Genomic DNA, 25,736 nt, shown 5'->3' with positions numbered 1-25,736 from the left:
CTTGGCGGGCGTCAGTATACCTGACCTTCGACTTCCAAGGGGAGCTACCGCCCGAGAATTTCAAGGACATGGTGGAGAAGGCTCAGTCTCTCCGAACCGGCTTTATTATTGGGAGCGATGCCAATGCGCATCATGTAATCTAGGGAAGCTCGGACACTAACATGAGAGGTGAGTCACTTTTAGAATTTATTTTGAGTACTAACCTCACATTATATAATAGAGGCTCAGAGCCAACTTTTATTACTAAAAATCGCCAAGAGGTTACAGACATAACTCTGGCCTCAAATATTCTTGCTGCTTTGGCCAGGAATTAGGAAGTGTCAGAAGATCATTCCTTTTCAAACCTTCGTTATATAGATTTCGATATGGTAACCAACTGGAATGCTCCTTTGATCTTCAGAAACCGCAAAAGGACTGAGACGAAGCGATCCTTTTGGAGGGAGTTTTCTGGAAGGATTGGCGGGGTTGCCGAGGCATCTGGACTAAGGAAGATCCTGACAAGTGACCCAGTCGTGCCGAGTTATCTGCTGCAGCTGGCGGCTCCTAGGCCAGCCACATTTCGGAGTCCTTGGGGCTAGCAGCTTTCAGCCTTTCAAATCGCCGGGCGCGGACGATAAAGTACCTGCGGAACTACAACATACGGCGGAGGTCATCCTGCCCTGGCTGAAAATTGTCTACGAATACTGTAAAGACCTAGCTCACATTCCAAAATCGTGGAATGTTGCCAGGGTCGTCTTCATTCCTAAAACTGGGAGGAACTCTCACAGCTGCCTAAAGGATTTTAAACCAATTAGTCTAACATCGCTTCCACTAAATATATTGGAAAAATTGATAGACGCATACATAAGAAGCAACCTTAACTTGAGGCGGGTGTCTCCGGCACAACATGCGTATCGGAAGGGTATTTTAACGGAAACGGCACTACACTCCTCGATACACTACATTGAAGGGCCCCTTAACTGCCAGTGTGTACTGGCTGCCTTCCTAGATATTGAACACGCTTTCAACAATGTCGAGTCGCGATCGATCATTCAAACTCTGTCGGAGCTCTCAATTCATGGCTCCCTCACTATCTTGATAGTAAATATGCTGTCAGGCCTGTTCTGTAAATATGCTGTCAGGACGCTCTGTTGAAATGGGCATCCCGCGGGGGGTGTGCTTGTTCCTTTTTTCTGGAACCTGATAATCAATCGGTTACTGGTCCTCCTGGAGAAGGAGGGGTATAAGGTGGTCGCCTACTCAGATGACGTGACAGTGACCGTATTTGGAAAACACCTCGACGCACTAAATGGGCTGATACAGAGCGCTCTTAGCCTCGTTTCGAACTGGGCGATCGGCTGTGCACTATCTATTAACCCGCAAAAGACGAAGCTAGTCATTTTCAGTGGGAGATATAAGATTCCGAGCGTAACTCCTCCGAAACTTGGCGATATCCGCCTATCCTTTAGCAGGGAAGCTGGATTTCTGGGACTGGTTCTGGATTCAAAGCTGAACTAGAGGCGTAACATCATGAAGAGAGTAAAAAAAGCAACTATTGCGCTTTATTCGTGCAAGGGTCCATCGGGAAGAGGTGGCGCCTGAAACCAAGCATTGTACACCGCGCTGGTGAGACCGGTACTGATGTACGGATTTCTGGTGTGATGGAAGGCGCTTCCTGTAACCTGAGATTAATCAACAAGGTTCAGAGGATGACAATGATGTGTGTTCCTACGCAGGCTCTTGAGATTCTCTTGCATCTACTGCCTGAAGGGTAGGTGGGGGCGTTACTCCGAGCAATTGGCTCCCTTTCCGCCTGCTGTGTTCGTGTCCGGGATTGGCGAACTCCAAGTGGAGGTTTCTTGGAGTCCACTTTTTTGGGCGGGCTACGGACCTAGCGAATGTAAAAATGCTAAGAATCTTGGCCAGTTTCTGAGGAACTCGGGCTGGTTCTAATGAGGGAGAGGGGGAGGATCCGGCGATATCGCAACGGGCCTGGATGGCCTAGGTGCACCCTTTGGGGGGCCGTGCAACCTAACCTAACCTAACCTATAAATCATGGCACGTCTTGAAAACACCTTGGTTCAGTCGAGTTTGATTTGGTAATATAACTCAAGTTCATTATGAAATAATGTATAGTGAATTGGTCATTTTAAATGTAGAATGAAATTTTGATTGAAATGAATCTTCATTTTTTACAGGTTCTTTCAGTTCTTCGAACTCATATGATAAATGTTGTTATTAAGTTGTATTTTTTTACTAAAAATTGTGATATGGACTTGAATATTTTGCAGAACGCTGAAAGACAATTTACTATCTAATAAACTATATAAAAATTTAATTTATTTTTAATACAGAACTTTCGTACATTACTGTAAATTCAATAAATCTACAGAAAAACTAAAAAACCAAGGGGGAAAGTGTTTAAAACTAAAAAAAAAAGCCGGAACTTTATTTTCTTTTTCATTTGAATAATTCACACCAGTTTTCGTGTTTAATAGTGGCAATAATGATTGAGCATTTTCAATAAATCCGTTTGAATTTAGAGCGAGAGGGGGAGAAGGAGAGAGAAAACAAGAGAAAACGGATTTCCTGCTTTTGAGAATCATTAAGTATAGTTCAAGATTAAAAAGAGTAAAAAAAAAGTTAAAAATTAAAAGAGAGAAAAAAAACCTTTCAGCCCTATATTGCACTTGCAAGTTGCAAGAATAGTTTTCTGTTAAAATTTTTACTTCCACTTTAAAACTTTGTTTGAGAGTATTTTTTTTTTTGTAATTTAGAGTAAACTAACTAAAAAATATATTATGTCGAATGGTTGAAGGTTAAACGTGAAAATCAGAATATTACAGCCATTTGTTTTGCTGAGGATTACTGATGCAAATTTTTTTTAAAAATATTGATTGCTGAAGGATTTTAGTAAAAAAAAACTATAGGGTAAATGTACTTTAAATTGGGTTTCATTGTAATAAATCAATTAGACGGAAAATTATTGTTAAAATATTGAACGTAACTGGTATTCAAAGCCTTAAAATTTACTCTCTCTCAATGTAAAATTTGTGACATGGATAAATAGACTTTAGTGTAACCTTCTTGAACAAACATTCTTTGATCGTTTACGTCTCTATTAATTGCAACATTCGGACTTACGCAAATTGATCTCATAATTTAAGAAATATTTGAAGTATTAAGCTTTTTGCAGATAGAAGCACTCAAATCTCCCATGAATTGTGGAAATATTACGAGATTTTTTGCTTCTATTTCAAATCTCTATAAATTTACTCATTTACTTTATGATAATTTTTTTAAGATTTTGACTATTTTAATTTAAATAAAAACTTTCTCAATATTTTTAAAATTTTCTAGCAAATTTCTTACATTTCATGAAAATACTTTAGATATAGCATTAAATTAAAAGTTGAAACTTAAACATTACACACAAATAACCATATTAGTTTAAGTAATACGATAAATTCATTTTGGAAAAGTTATAGCCTTTGTCCTTGTTTTATATATAAAAAATCATTAAAATTTTCTTGAACTTTTTTCTTTTTCTTCTGGAACAAGGTGAATTGAATTTTTAGAGCAGAATTTTCATTTCTCTTTACATAAAACTTTTTAAAGTAGTTTACATATAAAATATTAGTAAGTTTTTCTATATCAGATGCTGCAGCACTGAAGCTCTAAAGCAAATGTACATATAGATATAGTCATGAATTGAGTACATACGTATGGGTGGAAATATTTTGCATATTTTTCGAATTGCATTACAAGCATGTTAAGAAAATAATTTTACAGTGACACAACTAAATACTTAAATTTTTTGATATTCTAGAACAAATGCAATATATTGGAAATCTTTACTTACTTTTGAATTATTTAATTTAAAAAACTTCATTTTAAAACTTGAATTAAAACAAATGATTTTCAGGACTTAAAAAAAAATTAAAAAAAAAATCTAGGTAAAGACTTTCATTTACATGTATGTAAATGTGTTTGAAATTGAAGAGATTCGGGTATACGAAAAAAAAATGCCTTTTTTTTTTTAATTTAAATTTTCCTTTTTTTTTCTTGTTTTCTTGTATTTTTTTTAAATCAACATGAAAAAGAAAATTTTCACTTTGATCCTAACATTTTTTTCCTTCCTTCGTTTTTTTATTTGTTTCTCGGAATTTTCTATTAGTTGTTACAACAAAACAAAAAAAAATTATAAAATAAGGAGTGAGATCGTAAAATAACTGAGATAAAAGGATAAAGAACGAAAAAAAAAAATTTTTTTTTTATGAAATGCTCTGATTATAGGGGTAATCATTCAGAAAAAATAGATATGCCGCATCAACTTTAATAACAAAAGAAATGATGATCTTTCTGTTTAAATTTAAATGGAAAAAAAATTGGGGTTTAGGGTCTCTGGTAAGGTTTAATAATTTGAAACACGTTTTGGAATATTTGTCTTGCAAGTCGATTAAAATTAAGTGCATATTTATACCTTCACGTTCTTCAATTTTGCGTTAATAGAATACAATTGGAGTTATAATTTAGACTAAATCGATCCCCTATTAAAACAGAATCACCATATTTTTAAATATGCTAACTAACATTAGCATTTTTCAAGCTTTGATTTTGAAAACTAGGAACAGTATATGTAGTATTCGCCTTCTTCGGACGCAATATATTGTGAAAAAGTGTTAGATACTGAATAAGGCTGCAATTTTAAATATACGCAACAAAAATGCCAAAACGTGCTTTCAAAAACGGTTCAATATTTTCCTACTTACTCTTAAGTAATAAAGTCGCACAAATGTGTTCAAGCTATGTAAAAATCGAATATTAAAAAAAACCTACACAGCACTTTTTGATTTTGACACTAAATTTTTGTATTCAAAATCCTATCAAATACCCGCAAAATTTTACAAGTTTCAAAACTAGCATACCTATTAATTTTTTTCTGTATTTTCCACCTTCAATAAAATATCTAACACAATTTTATGAATAGTTAACATTGTATTAAAACCTAAATAATTTATAATTCAAATATAAAATTTTTGGGTTTTGAATTCGAAAAACAAATATTTTTTTGTTACAAATTGGAACATAAAATACTTTGTCTAACCTAGAAAAGTTTTAAATCGTTCCAAATAAGCTTTTTTTTCTTTATACAATATTTGCTTTTTATTTTTTTTTTGAAACTCTTATCCTCTTTAACAACGAATTTATTCGTTCCTAGGCTTCGTTTTAACTTAGGGTTAGACTAATACCCTGAAATTTTCATCTAAAATATTTTTGAACTTTTTTTTTTTTACAATTTTTATTTCTAATTTTTTTTATTCTTTTTATTTTTTTGTAAAGTGAATCCGTTCATCCTGAATACGGCAGGAAAAGAATAGAAGAATTGAAAAAAATAAAATAAATTTTTGACATAGTTCATTTTTTTTTTGTTAATCCTTTAGAATAAATGAATATGGGCCGTTTCTTTTTATAGAACAAAATAATGAAAAAAAAACAAGTAAAACAAAAATCACCAGGACAAGAAAAAAAATGAAATAAAATAGAAAAACGATAAAAGATTACTTTAATAATGCTTTCCTATATACAGCGGCGTAACTTTGAATTTGAGTTTCATAAAATTCGTTTTTAAATTGCAATTTGAAGTCAATTAATTTTTGTTTTTCTTTTCCTGTTTTAAAGTTCTAAAAGTCTGATAGTCCTTTTAGTATATCAATTGGAATCTGCGAAAATATAAGGCATAGTTCTGAAAATTCGCGTTCACAATCCTTTGCGTTGCCTTGCAACGAGGTGAAATTTTCCCTGAAATTCCCCAGGCATTGCCAGGAGCAGAATTTCTCCAACGAGACGATCGCGATCCCTTACCGCGATCATTTCAACTCAATTTTTTTTCAGCCTCAACAACAAGTTGCAGAGGGGTTAATCCCAAAAGCACGTGCAGTGCCGCAGTTGGACACGTTCTTATAGCCTGTATGATACACATGTATGCAAGTCTTTGCAATCGTTACAGGCACAGCGTCACACCAGATTTATGCTACGCGTAATTCTTTTTGGACAAGGAGTGCTTTCAACCTTACTCCTAGGAATTATGACAATATCATCGGCATAAGCCTGGACGTCAACTCCTTGAGGAAGCAGCTCAACAAAGAGCGCATCCACCATTAAAATGCACATCTACGGAGATAGAACACACTCCTGTGGTAATCTTTTAGCTACACGCACCTTTAGGGTGCTCTACAGCAGTCTCTACAAATCTTATAACCTACATGTTGGGCTGCCACAGAGAGGTGGTGGCATCTTCGTGCCTACCTTCTTTCGCCCTTGCTTCATACGAAATGTTCTCTTGTCGAAAGCTTCCTCGATTTCCAAGAACGCACATCGTACCACCTCTATTTGTTCTATTTTTCTTTCCAGGGTGATAGTAAGGCTGAACGGAGCGCTTTTCCTTGACCGTCCGTTTTATTTTTTCTGTATGCTGATCATCGCTCAGCGGCCTCCTTACCAGCAGTTCCCAAACACAAACAATTTAAGACAATAATCCGAAAACCAAGTTTGGATTATTGCCTTCAAGATTGTTTTCAATAAAAATCTGAATAATTTTGGCCATGTCTTTCTTTCCCGCTTTGCCCGAGATCCAAGTTGCTTCTTAATATTCTTATAAGGAATAATTAGATTTTAGACGCATTTTTACATTCAATATTTTACTCATCGCAAAGTGACTTCACTGTATATATTATAGCATAAAAAAATAAAAAATAATATCATAGGAAAATAAAGAACTACAATTTTATATTTTTAACAATTTTCATATTATATATAGACAAACATCTCATATACGTACCAACAACATTTAGCCGAAATCCTTGACTTATTTTAGGTTCGGTTGAAACTTGACATTCATATGTACCAGAATCACGTGGCTGTGGGGATGATATCTTTAATGTCCATTCATCTGATCCTTCAGTATGTAAAGATTGAAATCTTTGGTCATTTGTATATGTTAGAATACCGACCGTTAATATATGAAGATCTCTTTTACGAATCCATGAAACCTTTTATTTTTTTTTTGTTTATTTTTTGTTTTATCGTTGGTTATTTTTATATTCATTTTTTGTTGAGATTTTTTGAAAGGACGATTTTTTTTTAGTTAAAAGTTTATTTGTTTGTTTGGTTGTTCATTGAAAATTAAATGTTGGATATTTAAGGAGTTGATGTTATTGTGATTTGTTTGTGATGAAAATGTTGAATTATGAACCATTTTTTATTTTGATGTTGAAAGAATATAAACGCATATTATTATGTAAGTAGGTATATGTTATATAGAGCAAAAGGATATTTTGATAAATCCATTTAGAAGAAAAAATAAAGATGGGGTCAAACATAATATAGCAGCCAGCACACATTGGATTTTTTACATGAAAATAATAGAAAAAAAAATATAATAAAAAAAATGCCAAGATTAAAAAATATGATAAATACTTTTATATTATAAATTTATAAAATATAAGTTTGAATGTTTGTACACTGATATTATTATTATGCATAATACAATAGGTATGTTTTGTATTTATTTATTATTGTAGAAACCATTTGTACACCAAATTGAAAGGTATGTAGGCTTAAAATAAAGTGACCAAATTTCAGTTTTAGTATATTGCATTTTATTGTTTGATTTCTTGGGGTTTCCCAGGTTGGATCGATATATTGAATGTTCGGATAGCAATCAGGCTAGATTTGCGTAGAAAAGGTAATAACAGAGAAATTGGACGCGAATGAAGTATTTAGAGGGGAGGAAGATTATATTAACTATGCTTGCGTACGGAGAACTCGAACTGGTTCTAAATCTGGCCGATATTGGATTCGGGCTGTATATTGGAGTGAGTTAAGTGTTGAGAAGAAATATAGACGCGAAAACACGATATATTGATAGTTAGTCAGTTTGACTCATCTTAAGATGTAATTACCACCCAGTTGCGTTTTACGATGGGTTCAAGTCTCTACTATTATAGGTTTGGCAAAAATTGGAACCCGTTTATCTATGTGTTTCGATGATATTTAACACCTTAAATATTTAACACATTAAAAAAGAAAAAAACTATGAATTGAGTTTGCTTTTCTGATATGTTCTTATACTATGCTATGGCATATAAGATTTAACTTATAACAAGAAATTCTTTATGCAAATTTTAAATTAAAGCCTAAAATTCAACCGATTTTAAATGATTCCCGAAAGAAATTTTTCTTACAATTTGTAAATCACAGGATGGTTATCAAAATTCTTGATTTTAATTAAATAAAATATGTGCCCATTAAAGACGAAAATATTAATATTTTTTACAAACAAAAATAAAATCATTTTAATACAGAGTAGAAGAAAAGAAGGAAGAACAGCTCATACAACTCCAAAAAAATTTACCATAAAAATATTTTCTATTATAAAATTAAAACTTCTGGTCAGTTTTGAATAAATCCTTTTCAAAAAATAACTTTCTAAGAAAAAAGGATATACACCATAAATTTATTAAACACGAATATTGTGTATGTTTAAAAAAACAAATAAAATTTTTGAATTCTTTTATGCTTTCAACTTTTATTATTTTGTTTATTTTGTTCCCTTCTTCCTTTATTATTATTATTTTTTTTTCTTGGTTGAGAAAACATTTTACCATTATTTTTATACAAATTTAAAATTATAGTCATACATTTTCATAATAAGTTACGGTATTGTTTTTTTTTCCTACTGAATTCAAACCTTAAGAAAGAAAAAGAATAAAATTTTTTTTAAGGATATCATGAGGCATAAATGATAAAGGTCCTCTGCAATATTATAAATTCACGATCAAAATAGAAAAAAAAGGATACAAATTTATTAAAAAGGATAAGAAGAAATGAAATGAATCATGATTAAAAATTTTTTTTTTGATGTTTCTGAGTCAATAATTTAAAGGAACACATATCCATATAAAATATGCAGGCTAATTTGAATTTCATCAATATTGTGCCATGGAATTTTATGAAATGCATATGATATGAAAAAGATTTAAAAGAAAATTCTTATCGGATTTTAGTAGTGATTTTTATTTCGAGGTAAAAGAGAAAAATATTAAATTTAATTAGAAAAATTTCATGATTTTATTGAAACTTTTATTAATATTTCATAAAGAGGATGTCAGTGATTTCTACCTACTTTAAGGAAACGGTGTCAGTATATTGTCAGTTGTTCGGTTAACATCTACGTTTTAATCGTCTACATGAAAAAAAAATTGTAATATTATCCGGGAGCAAATTACAAAGGGAAGATAATTTTTTATGGAATTTAGGGAAACGGGGTAAAAACTATATTATTGAGGGATAAAAATTAAACTACAAATTTTTAATATTACAGTATAAGAGTATTAAAATAGATTTGCTGTGACATACTTAACCCTTATTATGTAAATAGAAGTATCTGTAGTAATTTTAATTTAAATATTAATTCAACTAAATTTAAATGCAAAGCTTACTGCAAATTTACAATATTTTCCATAGTAATACGAGAATATCATCATCTAGAAGAATTCAGTTTATCAGTTCATCACCTCACATTATTTTGAATGAAGTACACTTAAATTCTTCCAATCTCCCATTTATAAAATTAATTCTAGATACCTACTCTCTCATATATCTACGCAATAGATGTTATTATGGTGAATATTGCTTTAATTTTTTATAACAGTTTTTTCTGTTATACGTCATATAAGAGCAATTGAATTATCATAGTTTTGTTTTTTGATGGGGAATGTTTGAATTCAGACAATAAATATTTCGTTTCTATATAAGGGGTTAAAAAAAATGAATTTTTAAAAAATAAATTTTTTAAAAAAGAGGGAAAACTGATTTAATGTAATAATTATTTAGTAGATAGAAAATTATAATTGCACACCTACTGCCATTCGAATATCTAACTGAAAATAAAGTGAGAACGCCAACACCATGGCTCTTGACCTATATTTTGCGAACTATACGTAAAATGCAAGAATAATTAATCAAAATATTTAAATATATGGATGCATAAGAATTGTTATACATAATCTGTAAATAGGTCAGCTTTAGAAGCCCTGTTGTAAGCTTGTTTCAATATTGTTGATTATAAATTTCAAGATGCGATGTACTCACGTTACTTATAATTTTGACAACGGAAGCCACAGCGGTTAATTATATCAAACCGAACACTGCGGTAATGGACTGGTCGGTGCTTCCGCCCTTAGGCGAATTGAAAAACAGTATAGATGAAAAATCAGAAGAAGGGGAGACTTACTTTGGTGTGGCGGGCGGGTGACACTTTTTTTTGGGAAAGATGGCTAAGAGACTGGGCATTTCCTCATCGGATACTTGCCGGGGATGCCAAAATGTTGGGGTGATGGAGGATGTGCATCATGTGCTGTGCTAGTGCCCCGCTCTGATGTGACCAGAGACATCAGAGGTGTTTCTGAGTGATCTGCTGGGCTTTTTCAATGGACTTTAATGAATTTGGGGGGTTGTTGTGTACTGTGGAGGGACGCTAATGGGCCTTCTGCTGACTTAGTACTGGATGGCAGCTCTAGGTCTGCTACCTCCCCTCTCTAAACTAAACTATATCAAACCCACAAGCTAATATTTATGATGTTTTGGAACAAAAGATTTTTTTTTTTAAAATGTTTGAAATTGAATTTAAATTTTTAATTTTTTTATGTTTTTCCTTCATTTTGCAATTTTTCATACTATGCACTGTAATTTTTCAATAAAAATTTCAGCCAGAAACCACAAAGCAAGAAAGTTCTCTAAAATGTTGATTTTTTAGCATTCAACTTTATTTTGAGTGTCTGTCTTTTGCATATATTTTATACTTTACACCGTTCTCTTTAGCATTTTTCTTATTTATATCTAATTTCTTAAGATAGGAGACTCCCTCCTCCCGCTAAAACTTGCATAATACTTAACAATTTCTTTCTGTTACACATTTTGTCTCTCTTTTTATTTTAAAATTTTAATAGGATATGTGAAGTTCTTAAGGGCATTTTTTTACCTTCAATTCAAGAACGGGGGAAGAAATATAAAATATTCAACTAAATCAAAGAAATGACAAAAAAATACAAAAAGAAAAATTGTATGAAAAACAAAATTTTAAAATATTATAAAAAAAGAAATTGCTCAATAAGGAAATAAAAAACCTTTTGAAATGATCCAATTTACTTAAATCTTAAAAGAGAGAAATTCTTCTTTTATTCTTCTGCCAGAGAAAAATGTAAAACAAAAGGGGAAACAAAGCAAACAAAAGAGGTGAAATAAAAAGGGCAATGTAAGAGAGAAAAAGATCGAAGTGGAAAAAGTTGACAAAAACGTAAAGATAAAGGATAAACGAGAAAAATTTGTAAAACAAAAACGAACGATTCTAATAAGTGAGATCGATAAGAGTGAAAAGACGATGACGGAGGAGCAGAACAGAAGAAAAACTTCATCGTTCTCTTCTACATAAAAACATTCAATAACTTTAAATTTTTTCAAATTTTGACATGTACATATAAGCAATAAAAATAAAAAAGAGGAAGAACATAAGAAAAGAGCATCAAAACAAATATGTATATAATAGAGGAAAACTTTCTTTCAAACCTATATTAAGAGAAAACGATTACATATCTGAGTAATAGAGTTTGATAGTGCCAAAGTGGTACTCGATACAGTTTGTACTTCATACAAATACTAACTTCAATTGTATTTAGACAGTTTATGAATTAAGAAAGTCATTAACTTATCATTAGGATTTATGATATATAACAATTAAATATTAATTAATCACAATATTCTAATCTTTGTATGAATTGACGATATTAAACTAATTTACGAGCTTATCGTTTGAATGAGAATTGAATGAGAAATTAATTGAAAATACTACGCCAACAGTAGATGGAATATTCCCAGAATTGCTGCAATAGGAGGAATATGTCTTGCTGTACTTTATGGGGAGGAGGAGATTGATACTCGAAAAACTAGTAGATAATCATAATATTATACCGACGGTATTGCTAAAAAAACCCCTTAGTAGCGACTATGTGTTGCAAGAAGGTAGATCTACAGAACAGATATCTATTTGTATCGATTGAAGAGTTTTCTAAGAAGGATGTTTGATCATACAAAAGTAGGAGTACGTGCGCGCATTTTTATTATATCGACTGCCTCTTCCATAACACATTCCATGTTTTACGAAAGAGCGACTCTGGTAAGTAGGAACATGGACTACACAATTTTGTTTTGGATGGCCAACATGCTGATGAAAAGGACGGCGTCTTGTCTCTTCTAACGTGAAGTCTGTGTTGAGGGTAACTGCCAAAACGAGTTGCATAACCATGGAATTGACGTCCTCACCTGTGCTGATGACATCATTATAATGGCCATTAGGGTGAATATGTGAGCATTCTTTATGACATTGCGTAGAGGGGTATTCGGGGAGGGGATGCGGTGGGATTCAGACTTAATCCGAGCAAAATCTGTATATATTCTGCAATCCGCACTGTTGTATATTCTGCAATTTTTTCAATATTTATTGTTGAATTATTCTTCTATTTTCCATAAATCTTTTAATTCATTTTAAAATATTTACAAAAATTTTGCATGTCATCTTAAATATACGTACCTTAAAAAAACATTGGGTCTTTACACAAAAGAATTCCAAATTAAATTTAGACTTAAAAAAAATTAGAATAGGTACATATAGGTATGTAATAGCACTTAAAATCATAACCTTCAAAAAAGAAATGCAAGGGCACGTGTTGTGAAAATAAAAAATGACGTAGGTAATATTTTTTTCATTTCATTTAATTTTAAAATCATTGTTATTAAAAAGTATTCAGTCTTCATTAAAAATAACTACATGAGGGTAAAAAATATTACATTGATATAAAGTGATTCGGAACAAAAGCACATTATGAATGTCACCGGAGGATAATGAGAAAAATATTACGAAAATAATGTTTTGTGTAAAATTTTTCCAAATTTTTTTTGTATTCTATAAAGACATTATCAATAATAATTGAATTTAATTCAAATTCTGTAGCACACATCAACATTTTTCATTCTAAACAAAAATCGAATATTTTTTTATTTATGAAAATAATAAAGATAAAATTATTTTTGCCCGAAATTTAAAAAGAAAAAAAAAACAAACATTTTATTGAAATTTTTGAAAGAACTCAATGAAAAAAATCGGATGTGGTCAGCACATAACCGACCACAATGTACATTATCTAGTTTAAAGAAAGTGTTACATTAGATTATAAAAATGAATTTTAAGTTCAACTAACATACGTGGAAAAATGTAAATTTGGGTCTTGGTAGGGTTTCGATTCGTGCCATTCGAGTTCCCTGAAGAGTTTTCAAAAAATTCCCTCAATTAGAAAAAAGGTCCAGTTGACGAGGCATATCTAAAAAGTTGATCAATCCGTGACGCAAACTCACACATAGAATTTAATTGAAATCGGTTAAGGCGAAGTTAAGATACACGCATGCAGACACAGACCGACGCACCGATACACACACCGGTACACCAACAGACCTACAGATTCTCTGTAAAAATAGTTTATTTACGCTTTCCTACCACAGAGAAGTGCGTTCCAACTGAAAAATCGATATCTGAAATTGGGTATCATCATATAACCTTCCTTATTTGACGGAATGCGGTCGGTAAAAAAGGTGAGATTAAAGTTCTTTAGTATTTTATGATTTAATCTTGTCTGATCCAAAATTTTATTGAATTTTTTATGTATATTATAGAATCGTATGATTCCAAGAAGTTTAAAAATATTCACATTTTAGCCGAAAAATAATGAAAAAATCTGATAGATTTAATTAAATATTAATCTTGAATTTTTTAATTTGAATTATTGGTCAGCTAAAAGGTAATTGACTAGCAAGACTAACCACATAACATGAATAAACTCAATTGTTTAAAATATTATAGCTCTCCTATATTTAGAGTTCAATTGATTTCCTATCAATCCAAACGTGGTAATGTATAATTTGTAAAATTATCATAACGGTAATTAAAAATTAAGAGTAAAGAGAGAAAAATTCAATAAATTAGTTATTTTGTAAGCAAAGTAACGAAAAATTCAGATTCTCATTCTCTTATTTATTGAGCATTTCTTTTACTAAATACAACCAATACATTCAATAGCTAAATATAATTTCTATGTATGGATTTGTATTTGAATCTCTTACTGAACTCATTTCAAAATTAATTTTGCATAAGACTGATAAAAGCATTCGTGTATGCTTTGAAAAACTAAAATAAAATTTTCTCAAGACAAATTGAATTTGGCAACAAAGAGAATTTTATTTGAATATTTTTAATAATATTCTCATCTCAAATTTTTTTTCAATTTCCGGTCATACATACTTAATGTATTCACATACACAGATATCACAGTTGGATGAAGAAAAAGTACAGAATTTTCGATTTCATTGCCAGGTCCTTTTGTTAACAGTACATGTGTGAATCGAATTTTTATGATAAATTTTTTTTTTCAAGTGTGCAAGAAGATTTTAATTTTGAATAAAATTATATCTGAATTATGGAAAACAAAAATATTAATGAATATTCTTAATAAAAGCACAACATATTCATAAATCTGCTATTTCTTTAACAGGGCTCTTTGCTGCCATTAATATGGTTAAATCAATAAACAGGCAAGTGAATCTAAAGTTATTTTTCTTTTATTGAATTCTCAATTAAAAAATTATTTTCCATATTTAAATTGAAATTTATTTATTTTTAAGATAATATTGCTATAATTTAGTTTAATTGACAAGGAACGAATATGACAAAAATGAAGTCAATTAAGTTTTCAATTACTTCATTTCCATCTTATAATTATGTCACGAATTTTTGTTTTTAATAATTTAGGTCTAAATTATGATAGCGGGAATCTAATGGAATAATTCTCTAACATCAAATAATATTGCATACATTTAGGATGAATTGAAATAATGATTGAACTAGATTTAATTTGCATTTACAGTTCTGACTGCGAGAGATCTTATTAGTTGAAACTGTGTTGGAATAGAATTGTCGATGTTGTTTCAATTAATAAGATCTGGCGGCAGCGCTGCCAACAAAAACTTTGGTGTTAAAGAGTTTAATTTATATTCTCGAGTTCTCTACTAAGTAAAGCCATACTGCCATACAAAGACGCGCGAGTCATTGCAGATTATTGCGCGTCTATTCTGACAATTAAATTAAGTTACTATAAGAAGGCGATTCCTATCATATTCTAAATTTGAAGTGCATTTAATGGGAAGCATTATTATTGTACTTAAAGGAGCTAACTATATTATCCAAAATATACCAGACATCATTTGAATTTATTAAATTTTTCAAGAAGACTTTAAGCTGATTCATATTGGTAAGGCAACACTATAGCTGATAGATAAAAATTTAAATAATTTTAAAATAGAAGAAGTCTATTTCATATTCTACGCATAATTTAAATTTAAGGGCATATAAAAATATAAAAATTACATTTAAGACAAACATAACCCTCAAACATACTTATACAGATAATTTATGAAAAGTTAGTTTTTAAAATTTTACAATTATCCATCGTAGAAGTGTCAGTCACATGCCGAAACTTTTCATTATTTATCATAAAAAATATTATAAAAAAAAGTCAAGGTTAAATATTTAATTTTTGTGTTTTTTGATAAAATTTTATACTCAAAATGTGAACATAAGCACATCATACTGTTAGTTTTCTTAAGGCTGTTTATTAAAATACTGCAAGTTAATTAAAAAAGTTTAATAAAATTTTCAGTAAAAAATAAATGTAAATTTTTTCAAATTTTATTTATATTTGTTTATAGGTTTTTTTCATTTTAACTTATTAAGGAATTTCAAATTAACCTCTTTCCGGATTTTGACACCGGGTGATATACCGTCACAGCCTTATAAATGTACAATGTGTGAAAATAAAATAAGAACAATTGAGAATAAGTTGTAAGACCGCAATCTGACGACGAGATCAAATCAGTAATAATAATTTTTCCTTACTAGTAACTCAATGCCATGCAATGAGTGGTAAAGACTATTGTGATTTTTCTTTTTGTACACCAATTCTGGCACAATACTGCAGTTTATTTTGCACTTAGTGAACGCAGTTAATCTTATTTTTAAATATAAAACATCTAACCTGACAGAGGTTAGAGAAAAATGTCTTTCTATGTTGTACCTTACAATATTTTGTATATTTTTGTGTAAAAAAGTCGACGAAAAGAACAACAACTGAAGATGGAAAAAATTGTAAATATTTTCTGACATCTTTATTTTTTGAAAGTTTTTTATTTTATATTTTTTTCCTAAAAGGAAATTCCTTTCATTTTCTTATAATTTTGCTTTTGTTTACATTCTAAAACATTTGTAAGAAGAACTTGCATACATACATATGTTTGGTGTACAGGGTAATAACAATGAATTGAATGAAGCTGTTTTCCACTTAAGAGCACAATAGCAAAACATTTTTAAGCAAAACTTTAACAAAAATTTTAATATTGTTTAAAAAAAAAATGGAATTTTTTTTTTTGTACCTTGAAAAAAAAAAAATTCTTCCATTTTCTTTTTAACCTTTCCATTACATTTAACATTTTCAGCAAAAAAAAAGCAAAATTTTTTTTTAATATTTTTGTACCTTTACATTTTCCGTTTTTTTTTTTTTTTCTTTTTCTCAGTTCAAATCATATATCATACAAAAATACATAATACCAATGCACATAACACATAATATATAAAAAAAATATAATACAAAGATCACATATACACACATAGATATTGTATATACGTAATATACATACAATTTTTTTTTTTATTAAAAACTTACCGCTCTATCACCTAAATTTCTAACACGACAATGTAATAAAGCTGCTTGTCCAACCGTTGCTGTGACATCTCTTCTTGTTGAGTTATCAAAATATGGCTGTGAATATGGTGTATCCCAAAAATGTTGTGGCACGTCACCGCAATGTGTTTGTGATTCTATATTATAAAAAAAAAAATGGTAGAGCAAAAATGAAAAGAGAAGATAAAAAAAAAAAAAAATGAGAAACGTTTTATTTAATTTTCATATAATGCATATTATACAGTAGCTATAAAGATAAAATGTGAAAGAAAGAGATAGATGAATATAAAAATATGTTATTTAATAAAATGAAAAAAAAATAGAAGAATATGAAATAACAGTTATTATTAATAGTGGTAATAATCCGTAAGAATTTCTAGGGAATGCTTTTAAAAGCAACTTTTTCTCTCTTTGTGTTTTCTTTCTGTTTTTTTCTTTTTATGTATGAGAGGAAAGAGAGAAACTCTAGAAAAAAAATGTGAGTTTTTTAGTATTTTGTCGTATGATTTAGATTTAGAATTTTTTTTTGTCATTTTATTGTATTAAGCTGCAATTTAAGCAATATATTAAGCAGGAAGTAATTTTTATAATTTATAGGAACAAGATGTGAACGGTCTAGTAATATAATTTTTATTCATTTCGGATGCAAGTTAAAGTATGCAAATTTTGCTTGAAAATATCATGAGAAAAATTCTAGCTAATAGGGATGTAAATGAATTAAATGAATTAAATGATCTAATTCAAAATGACGGCATTAAATTCGAAACATTAAGATGGGCAGGTCACTTATCTCGAATGGATGAAAATCGCAAACAAAAACATACCTTTGAATAAAGACCGATGATAAATAGAATAAGAGGCAGACTAAGAGCGAGGTGGATAAATGCCGTGAGGAGGATTTAAAAAAATTAGGAGTCCGTCAATGGCAAAGAACTGCAGAAAAGTGAATAGAATGGAGGCAAATTGTGAAGAAGGCCAAATTTTCCAACCAGATGTAGATTGGGAATGTAGAGCCAGAAGAAGAAAAAGAGAAGGGATGTAAATTAATGCAAAATGTCTGATTAATGTGTGTTAAATAAAACCTATTTATTAATTTTAGAATTAGTGCGGTAACTACAGTTTTTATAATAGGTATAGCCTAAATATGTGCAGGTAAATATTCTCTTAAAGAATATATAGAGAATAACAACTTATGAATAGCTGATTGCTTCTGATCAACATTTCTTTTAAAAACAATTTAATCATATTACGAATACACCTTGTAGGAAGTGCTCTTAATTAATATTGTTTCTAAGTGTATATAACTTTAATAAAGCTATATTAAGTGGAATAATAAGACTTAATATTTTCGAAATTAGAAGAGCAATAAAACGCAAAATTAATCAATTTTATTTGCTTGTTATAGAGCATATATACGTATATTGTGAGTATGTAGATAACTAAGGCTCCAAATTAAATATTATGACTTTTTTACAATTTTTTCTCCAGAAACCTCGTGCGTAAATTATAAGAAGAACTGATACATATTTAAGTTTTTAACACTTTATCTAATTTTCTGTCGCAAATTCTATTTTATTATATCCGAAATTCTATTATTCTATTTTTTAAATTTGATTGGATTTTTTAAATAACTAGAAATTATTATAAAATATTAAAAGATTTGGGAGGCAAATTCTAGCACAATATTATAAAACATTTTTATATTTTGGTACAAGATCTTCATCCACCCACCTTATTCCAGCTTAAATTCATGAATTTTAATTTAAATATAAATTAATTGCAATTTTTTTTTAAGGTAATGGAGACGTTATCAATTTATTTTAATTTCGAAAATTTGCCAAAAATTATTTCGATCTGAAAATTTCTTGGAACAATTATACCCCACACACAACACATAAAAAAATTATTTTATAAAAATTATTCCATACTCTTAATAAATTATTATTTTTTTTAGCAAAAATGTAATTAAAACTTTCAGGGTTAAAAAGATTAAAATATTTTATTTAAAAATTTCAAGGTATCTACCAATAAATCTCTTTAATCATTTTTATAAAATATGTTGGACCCAATCGATTTTATACCTTTACCATTATTCTATGATAAAGATTAAAGTAAAAACTTATTTTTCAACAACAATATTTCCAATATTTTTATAAAACCCAATGCAAACCAAAAAAAAAAAAATTCAAACCACAAACTTTTCAAAATTCCATAAATAAATAAATAAAAAAAATTTCAGTTGAAATTAAACTAACCACCACAAAATTTTCTGCAACAAAATCAACTTAATAAAAATTTTTGATTTTCATTTTTTTTCCATGTAAAAAAAATATTTTGTTTCACAGAAAATAAATAAATTCATTTATTTCGAAAAAATAAAAAAAAATAGAAATAAAGATGGTTATTTACAAAAAAAACAATCTAATGCAAAAAATTTTCTATATAAAAAAATTTGTAGAGCCAGCAACTCTACTCTTATTCTAAATTTTATAAAAATATTTCCAACTGTAATAAATTTTATTTTATTTTCGGGAATTTAATCCTTAAATCTTTGTATTATAAAATTGTATATTCTCACTGTACTGGTACAAAAATATAAATTTTGGCAAGAAAAAACAAAAAAAATAATAATTCAATAATATTTTATTTTTAGAAACCGCGAAAACTAAACAATGAATTTATTAGATTTTTCTGCAGTTACACTTTCAATTAATAAAATAAAATAAAATTTTATCCATATTTTCTTTCGCTGTACTTTTACACAAAATAATGGCAATTCTGATTAGAAAGCATGGAAATTTTATTGAATTCAAGCGTGCAGGATTTAAAAAAAAACATGGATGTACATTGTAAGCAAGCGATTGATCGTGAATTTAGAGGAAGTAAATTAAATTGAAATCATTATGTTGTAAATTTAAATAAACTCTTATAAAGTTTTATAAATACCTACTACAATTAATACTATTGCGATTACTTATGTTCAGTATATGGAATAATATAGACCTGACATCAGCAAAGAGAGTAACGCTCATTTGGCTGCCGGAGCACAGTAGGCACAGAGGGCAACGAATGCTCTTCTGACGAATTGGAGCGTAGGGTATCTGATTTCCCATTCAGTTAGTTCGCCCCCTTTTGTCTGCTTAATATCGGCAGACTTGGGGTTTCGCTTGAGGGGGAATCGAATCTTTGCTGGCACGCTACTAGGAGATGTCATCATGCGAAACTGATCATTCTATCTTCATCAAGAAAGTTTTCCTCAGAGTTGCTGGAAATGAATCGAAATGGGTTTCATGCTATTACTGACTTTTTCACTGGGCATTCTGCATTGAAATATCATACATACAAACGGTCATAAAAATTCTGCTTAACTTTCCCACACTGTTCGTCACGAGACTCAAATGATGTGGACATAGCTTTTGCAATGCTAGGGAGTTCATCTACAAATTTCATTTAGAGATATCTTTGGGTATTTTTTTTTACTGTGGGATTTGGAATATTAGGAGGGCTACAATAAATCATGGCTGGCTTCGGTAGTTGAAGGAGAAATTTTTCTTTGTTTTCTATGTACCTATTCAAAAGCCTGCAATGTACAAGGTTGTAATAAGTCTATAGAAGCAAAATATAACGGATTAAAATCAATAAAAGAATTTTAAAGGGTTTTGAATTTTATTAAAATTTAATAATGAGCTTCAAATTTTAATGTTACCGGCATTGCATTCCGGCATATTTTTAATCTCAGTTTTTTTTGATAAAGTGTACACAAAATCTGCAGTTATACACATAGCCACATTGTGATTACAAAAATCATATACAAAAATTAGTGTTCACAAAACTCAAAATACTCTTTTTTTTGATTCAATTGTTTGAACCATAAATTTCTTAATTTAATTCATTTTTCACTCTCCTTGCACATTACCTGTACATAGTATAGGTAAAATCACAAGGAAGAAATAAAAAACAAATCTGTTACAATAATCATTTAAAAGTTTCGAAATAAATAACAAAAGTAAGAAAGAATAAGTTTTCCCCTAAAGTAAATCCATCACGTTAAGCGCACAATTTATTTGTACTTGAAGTGTCAAAAGCGTTTTTTTTATACCTTCCCTTTAAAAAAAAACAAAGCGAAAACAAAAAGCGCTTAAATTGTTCAAAAGTGAAAGAAAAGATTTCTTGCTATTTCTTTCTACTTTTTTACAATTTTGCTATCATATATTTTCCAAAAAAAAAGAAGAACCAAAATACGAGTACAAGGAAATAATTTAAGAAAATATTGGAAAATTGTAGAAAAACAAAAGAAAAACAAAATTTTTGAAGTTTTTTTTCAACCCGAAAAAATTGACACCACACGCCAATAATTTGATTTTCTTTTGCGGTACATTTTTTCTACTCGTTCTTAAAAACACACATACTAGAATGAGTTCTATGACGTTCAATTTACATCTTTAGGCGGCTTACACTTAAAAATTATTATTGTTGCAAAATTTTATTTATTATTATTGTTGTTCGTTTGTCAATTGATTGTTTATTAAATTTACAAGGTTTCGACATTGTCGTGTTAAGTTTTGAACGCCTCCTTTTAAGTAGAAGAGAAAAAAAGCAAAAAATAAAAGAAAAGCAATAAACAAGAAATAGGGGAAGAAAAATTAAATTGATTGCAAATCAAATTACTTCCACTCCTTATTTTATGCAATTTTTTTTATTTTTCATTTAAATTTTTCTTTTCTTCATTTCATGCAACAGTTAATTTTGCTTAAATAAATTTAAAAATAAAAAATTAAAAAATTTTCATTAAATTTATATTTATTCCTACATTTTTATACACAATCATTTTAATAATCGTTAAACATTGTAAATTTCTTAACGGGGATGTGCATGTATACCGGAAGAAAAGAACTGAAAAATTTCGATTCCCTTCAGCAACATAAAAATTAAATCCAAAGCCAATTTACAACGAAAAAGAAATTTTTAATTCGTTGCTTTGAAAATCAAACTTTACAACTTGTAATAGTATAATAGTAGTCCCGTTTTACAGGCACGCACTGTAAATAAAAACCCTAAAATATTTACCCTGAATATTGCAATAATGAATCAGAAATAATGTATAACGTCTTCCACATTAAAAATATCTACTTAAAATAAAAATATCTAGTAAGAAAAAATAAGAAAATAACCTAATTGTGGAAAAGTTTTACAGTCAATAAATTCTTTTTCTCTATATAAAGTATGTATGTAAGAAATATCTTGTACAATGAAGTGTATTTTACGAAAAAGGAGAAAAAAATTATCACAAGATTCCAGGTGAATAAGAAGAAACTCTATAAGAAAAGAAAGGAAAACTTTAAAAAATAAAAGACAAAAGTGCTATTTAAATTTATTGAAACGCGAATATTGATTGTAATAACAAAATACAATAATAGTGTGAATAAATAGGAAATTATAGGTGGTTTACAAAATAATACAGTGGCTTCTAGTTAGAAAATGAGCAAAATTGAATAATTATACAGATGGGTAGGTCGTCAAACTGTACAAGTTAAAAATTTGTTAATTCGTTAGTGGTATTATACAAAATGAAACAAAATTATTAAACAATGTTTTAGGTCAAAAGCAAGTTACTTGTTAAGCTGTAGATCCGCCCCACATCAAGTAGCACAAATGCGCCGTTTCGTCAGCACTACTCCGTGATCACTAGGCCGTCATTGAGCATACGATTACATCTGACCTATTTAAACTACCCGGTTCTCTTGAATAATCTATCTTAATTTCAAATGCTAATATTCGATAACTTGTCCAGTCCAGTCATACTTGATCAGCTCAACGTGACCAGTCTGGTCCTGCTCAAAGTGTCGTTCTCTTGCGACACGGCGTATTAAAGGGCAATCCTAGTCTAGCCGCATGTTCTCCCAATGGTCAGTGCCCTGTGTAGACTGCCATCAGGCAGGCAATTGCAGTCCGAGGCATTTTGCGTTAAATACTTTTGTTGGGAGAATTATGTGTTTTTGTGTTATACTGCGAAAAAAACTGGTAAAATTATCACAGTTAACCAAAACGTTGCTAAACGATTCAAACTTCCAAACGATCGAGGCAGAAGGTATTAACCTTAATTTTAAAAATAAGTAAACAATGAACGATAACAATTTTTGTCCTCCCATAGTAATGTCTTAGATTGATGAAGATAATACTAAGTCATATAAAATTTTTGAAGTTCTGCCCTGAACTTACTGAAGTAAAATAAAAATATTTTCGACCGTTTCATCACCATCTTTCCGAATTCCAGAAGCATCAGTTTCATGTTCCAAATTTTACGATTCTTAGTATTCAAAACGTATAACAACAATCCCAGGTTAAATTTATTTTAACAAATCGAATTTTTTTTATAATAAAATTTTCATTCAGGTGAAAATCTTAAATAAAGTACAAAAAAAGTTTTTTTTATGTTATTATAGCAGAACTATTGTTTGTGATTGGTTGTACTTACAGAAGTTTCTTTAACAACACAGTTTTGGAGTAAATTTATTTCATTTTTTGTTTAAAAATTAAAAAAAGGAAGACAACAAAAACTAATGATAAGAAATTGGTTAAGAGAAAGAAAGTTTTTCACTAGTTCGTTGTCAATTGATTAAATTCCCCCGAAAAAAAGAAGGGAAAATTGCATTTTATTTTTGTTTGTCACATTATCCTGATCTCGGGTTCCTCTTAGCATTGTTTTTGTTTTTCTTTATTAAGTACGAAAAATTTTCGTTAAAGTAAGTAATTGGAAAGAAAATTCGATTTTCTTTTTCGTGCTTTTTCGTTTTTATTAAATTTTATTTTCAATTTAAGGGAAAACTTGAGGAAAACTGAAAAGTTTTGTTTTTTTTTTTGTTTTCGGGGGGAAAAACTTATTTAAACGGGTGAATTTTAACTATCAATCACATTGAAAAGAAAATGTTTGTTTTCGATTTTGAAAAATTATTCCCACGGAATTTTTAATTCAAATTAAGAATGTTGCAATGATTTGCTGGTAGCGATTTTTTTTTGGAACAGACAAAATTGAAGTAAAAGTTTTCCAAAAAAAATTTTTTTTTTCTATGTTAAAGAAAAGATAAGGAATTTTTTAATATGCTGGTTTTTTTAATAAACTTTTGAATAAATAATTTATCTATTCGCGTACAATTTTTTTGAAATTTTAAAATTAGTAAAAAAATAAAAAAGTTGGCCAAACTATTTTGATTAATTTTTAAAAATACAAAATTTTTCAGAGCATTGAAATCAACAAAAGAATAGACAACGATGGTGCTATAACGCTGGAGTCATAGCGAGTCGTTTTAAATTGCAAAGTATCTTATTTTTAGTTGTCATCAGCTCTTATGTTCTAGTTTCGGACAACAAAAGTAAAACCTAACAAAAGTAAGGTAATGTAAGGGGCACGTTACATCAAGGACCAATGGTTGATTTGCGTATAAGCGACTTGGAGAACTTGTGTAAAGGGTTGAAAGAAGAGACCTGCAAAGTTAAGGCAAAAAATTTAAGATTATTGGGATAGCTGAATGCAGTTTCAAATAGCATTCAGAAAGACGAAATAGGTGTGACCGTGTATGAAACAGATGAGGAAGAGTTGGCTGGAGAAACGATTACATTCTTAAAACCAAAAGAAACTCAAAGAAAGAAAAGCTAAGAGTTCAGCAGAAATGGAACTGGCGTTAGAAATTAAATAGCATCAAGGAGAAATCTCGACCAAAGGAAAATGCTGAACTAAAAAACTTAAACCTCCGCCGATAATAGTAAGTAATATAACTAAATACACGCAGCTAATAAAGATCCTTAAAGAGGACAGTATTAACGTGAAGGTAAACATGATGAACAACGAGCAACTATAAATAAATGTTGAAAATAAAAATGAATATAAATGATTAACTAAAGCTGTTAATAAGGTGAAATTAGAATGGCATACTTATGACCCCTATTTATGTTGTCCTTCTATCACACCGAAGACATAAATAAAATACATAAAATAGAATATCTTCAGCACATGAGAGTAAAAGTTGAGCCTCTTAGAATTAATGAATCTATCCCGCAATGCATGAGATGCCAGAGTTTCGGTCATACACCAAGATTTTGCCAAAGAGGGCCTATATGTATTAAATGTTCTAGTAATAATAAGATGGTAAAGTGTAATAAGAAAGATAATTTTCAGGCCAGGTGCACAAACCCTGCTAGTTACCGGAACTTTTTAGTGGCAAAGGAATTACAAAAAAGGAAAAAGAAAGGGAATCGGTCTGAACGGGTCCTGGGTAATCATGAAGGGATCCCAAAAACGATTAGTGCTTTTACATCAAATAAGGTAAAAAATTTTGTTGCATACCAAATGGCTTAAAAAATTACAGAAAATTATATAGATAAGAGACCTAAAAAAGACATAAATAATAAGGAAATTTACAAAAATACAATGCAAAAACCTAAAGAATTGACGAAATTTCAATGAGGCTAACTACTATGGAGAATAGATACATTAACGTATATCTAGCAACCCCGAGTGATTTCTGAAAAATGTCAGTAAATAAAATACGAATAGCTACTTGGAATGGAAATGGCGTTCTAAGTAGAAGGCACGAATTTGAGGTTTTTCCTAGAGCTAAACATATCGATGGATGTATATCGATGTCTGGTAACCATTCAAGAGGAGGTTCTTCATGCTATTTTAATTAGGGAAACCATAAAGCATGATGAGGAGGTGCAACTTGTTATGATTAAAATATAGTCTAATTCTGTTATGATTAAAATATAGAAACTGATTCTTACTGGGAAGTGACTATAGTACCAAGTATGTGGATTGGGGCTCTAGATTGACCTTACCTAGAGGTAGAGAACTAAGGAAAG

The 25,736-nt window shown here is 29.7% G+C and overlaps 1 protein-coding gene across 1 annotated transcript in view; it reads right to left on the bottom strand.

Moving 5' to 3' along the window:
- The window catches only part of LOC129608087 (protein amalgam), a 132,205-nt gene that overhangs the window by 15,878 nt on the left and 90,591 nt on the right, over positions 1 to 25,736 (bottom strand). The window contains exons 2-3 of the mRNA XM_055519410.1: positions 16,863 to 17,017; positions 6,821 to 7,031 (exon numbers count right to left, since the gene is read on the bottom strand). Of these exons, the coding sequence (XP_055375385.1) occupies positions 6,821 to 7,031; positions 16,863 to 17,017 (366 nt within the window). The remainder of the gene's footprint in view (positions 1 to 6,820; positions 7,032 to 16,862; positions 17,018 to 25,736) is intronic.

The sequence above is a fragment of the Condylostylus longicornis genome, unplaced genomic scaffold (genome assembly GCF_029603195.1).
Source record: "Condylostylus longicornis isolate FDR11 unplaced genomic scaffold, ASM2960319v2 ptg000030l, whole genome shotgun sequence".
Lineage (NCBI taxonomy): Eukaryota > Metazoa > Arthropoda > Insecta > Diptera > Dolichopodidae > Condylostylus > Condylostylus longicornis.
The sequence above is the reverse complement of the archived record's forward strand: the minus strand, read 5'-3'. Positions and strand labels throughout refer to the sequence as shown.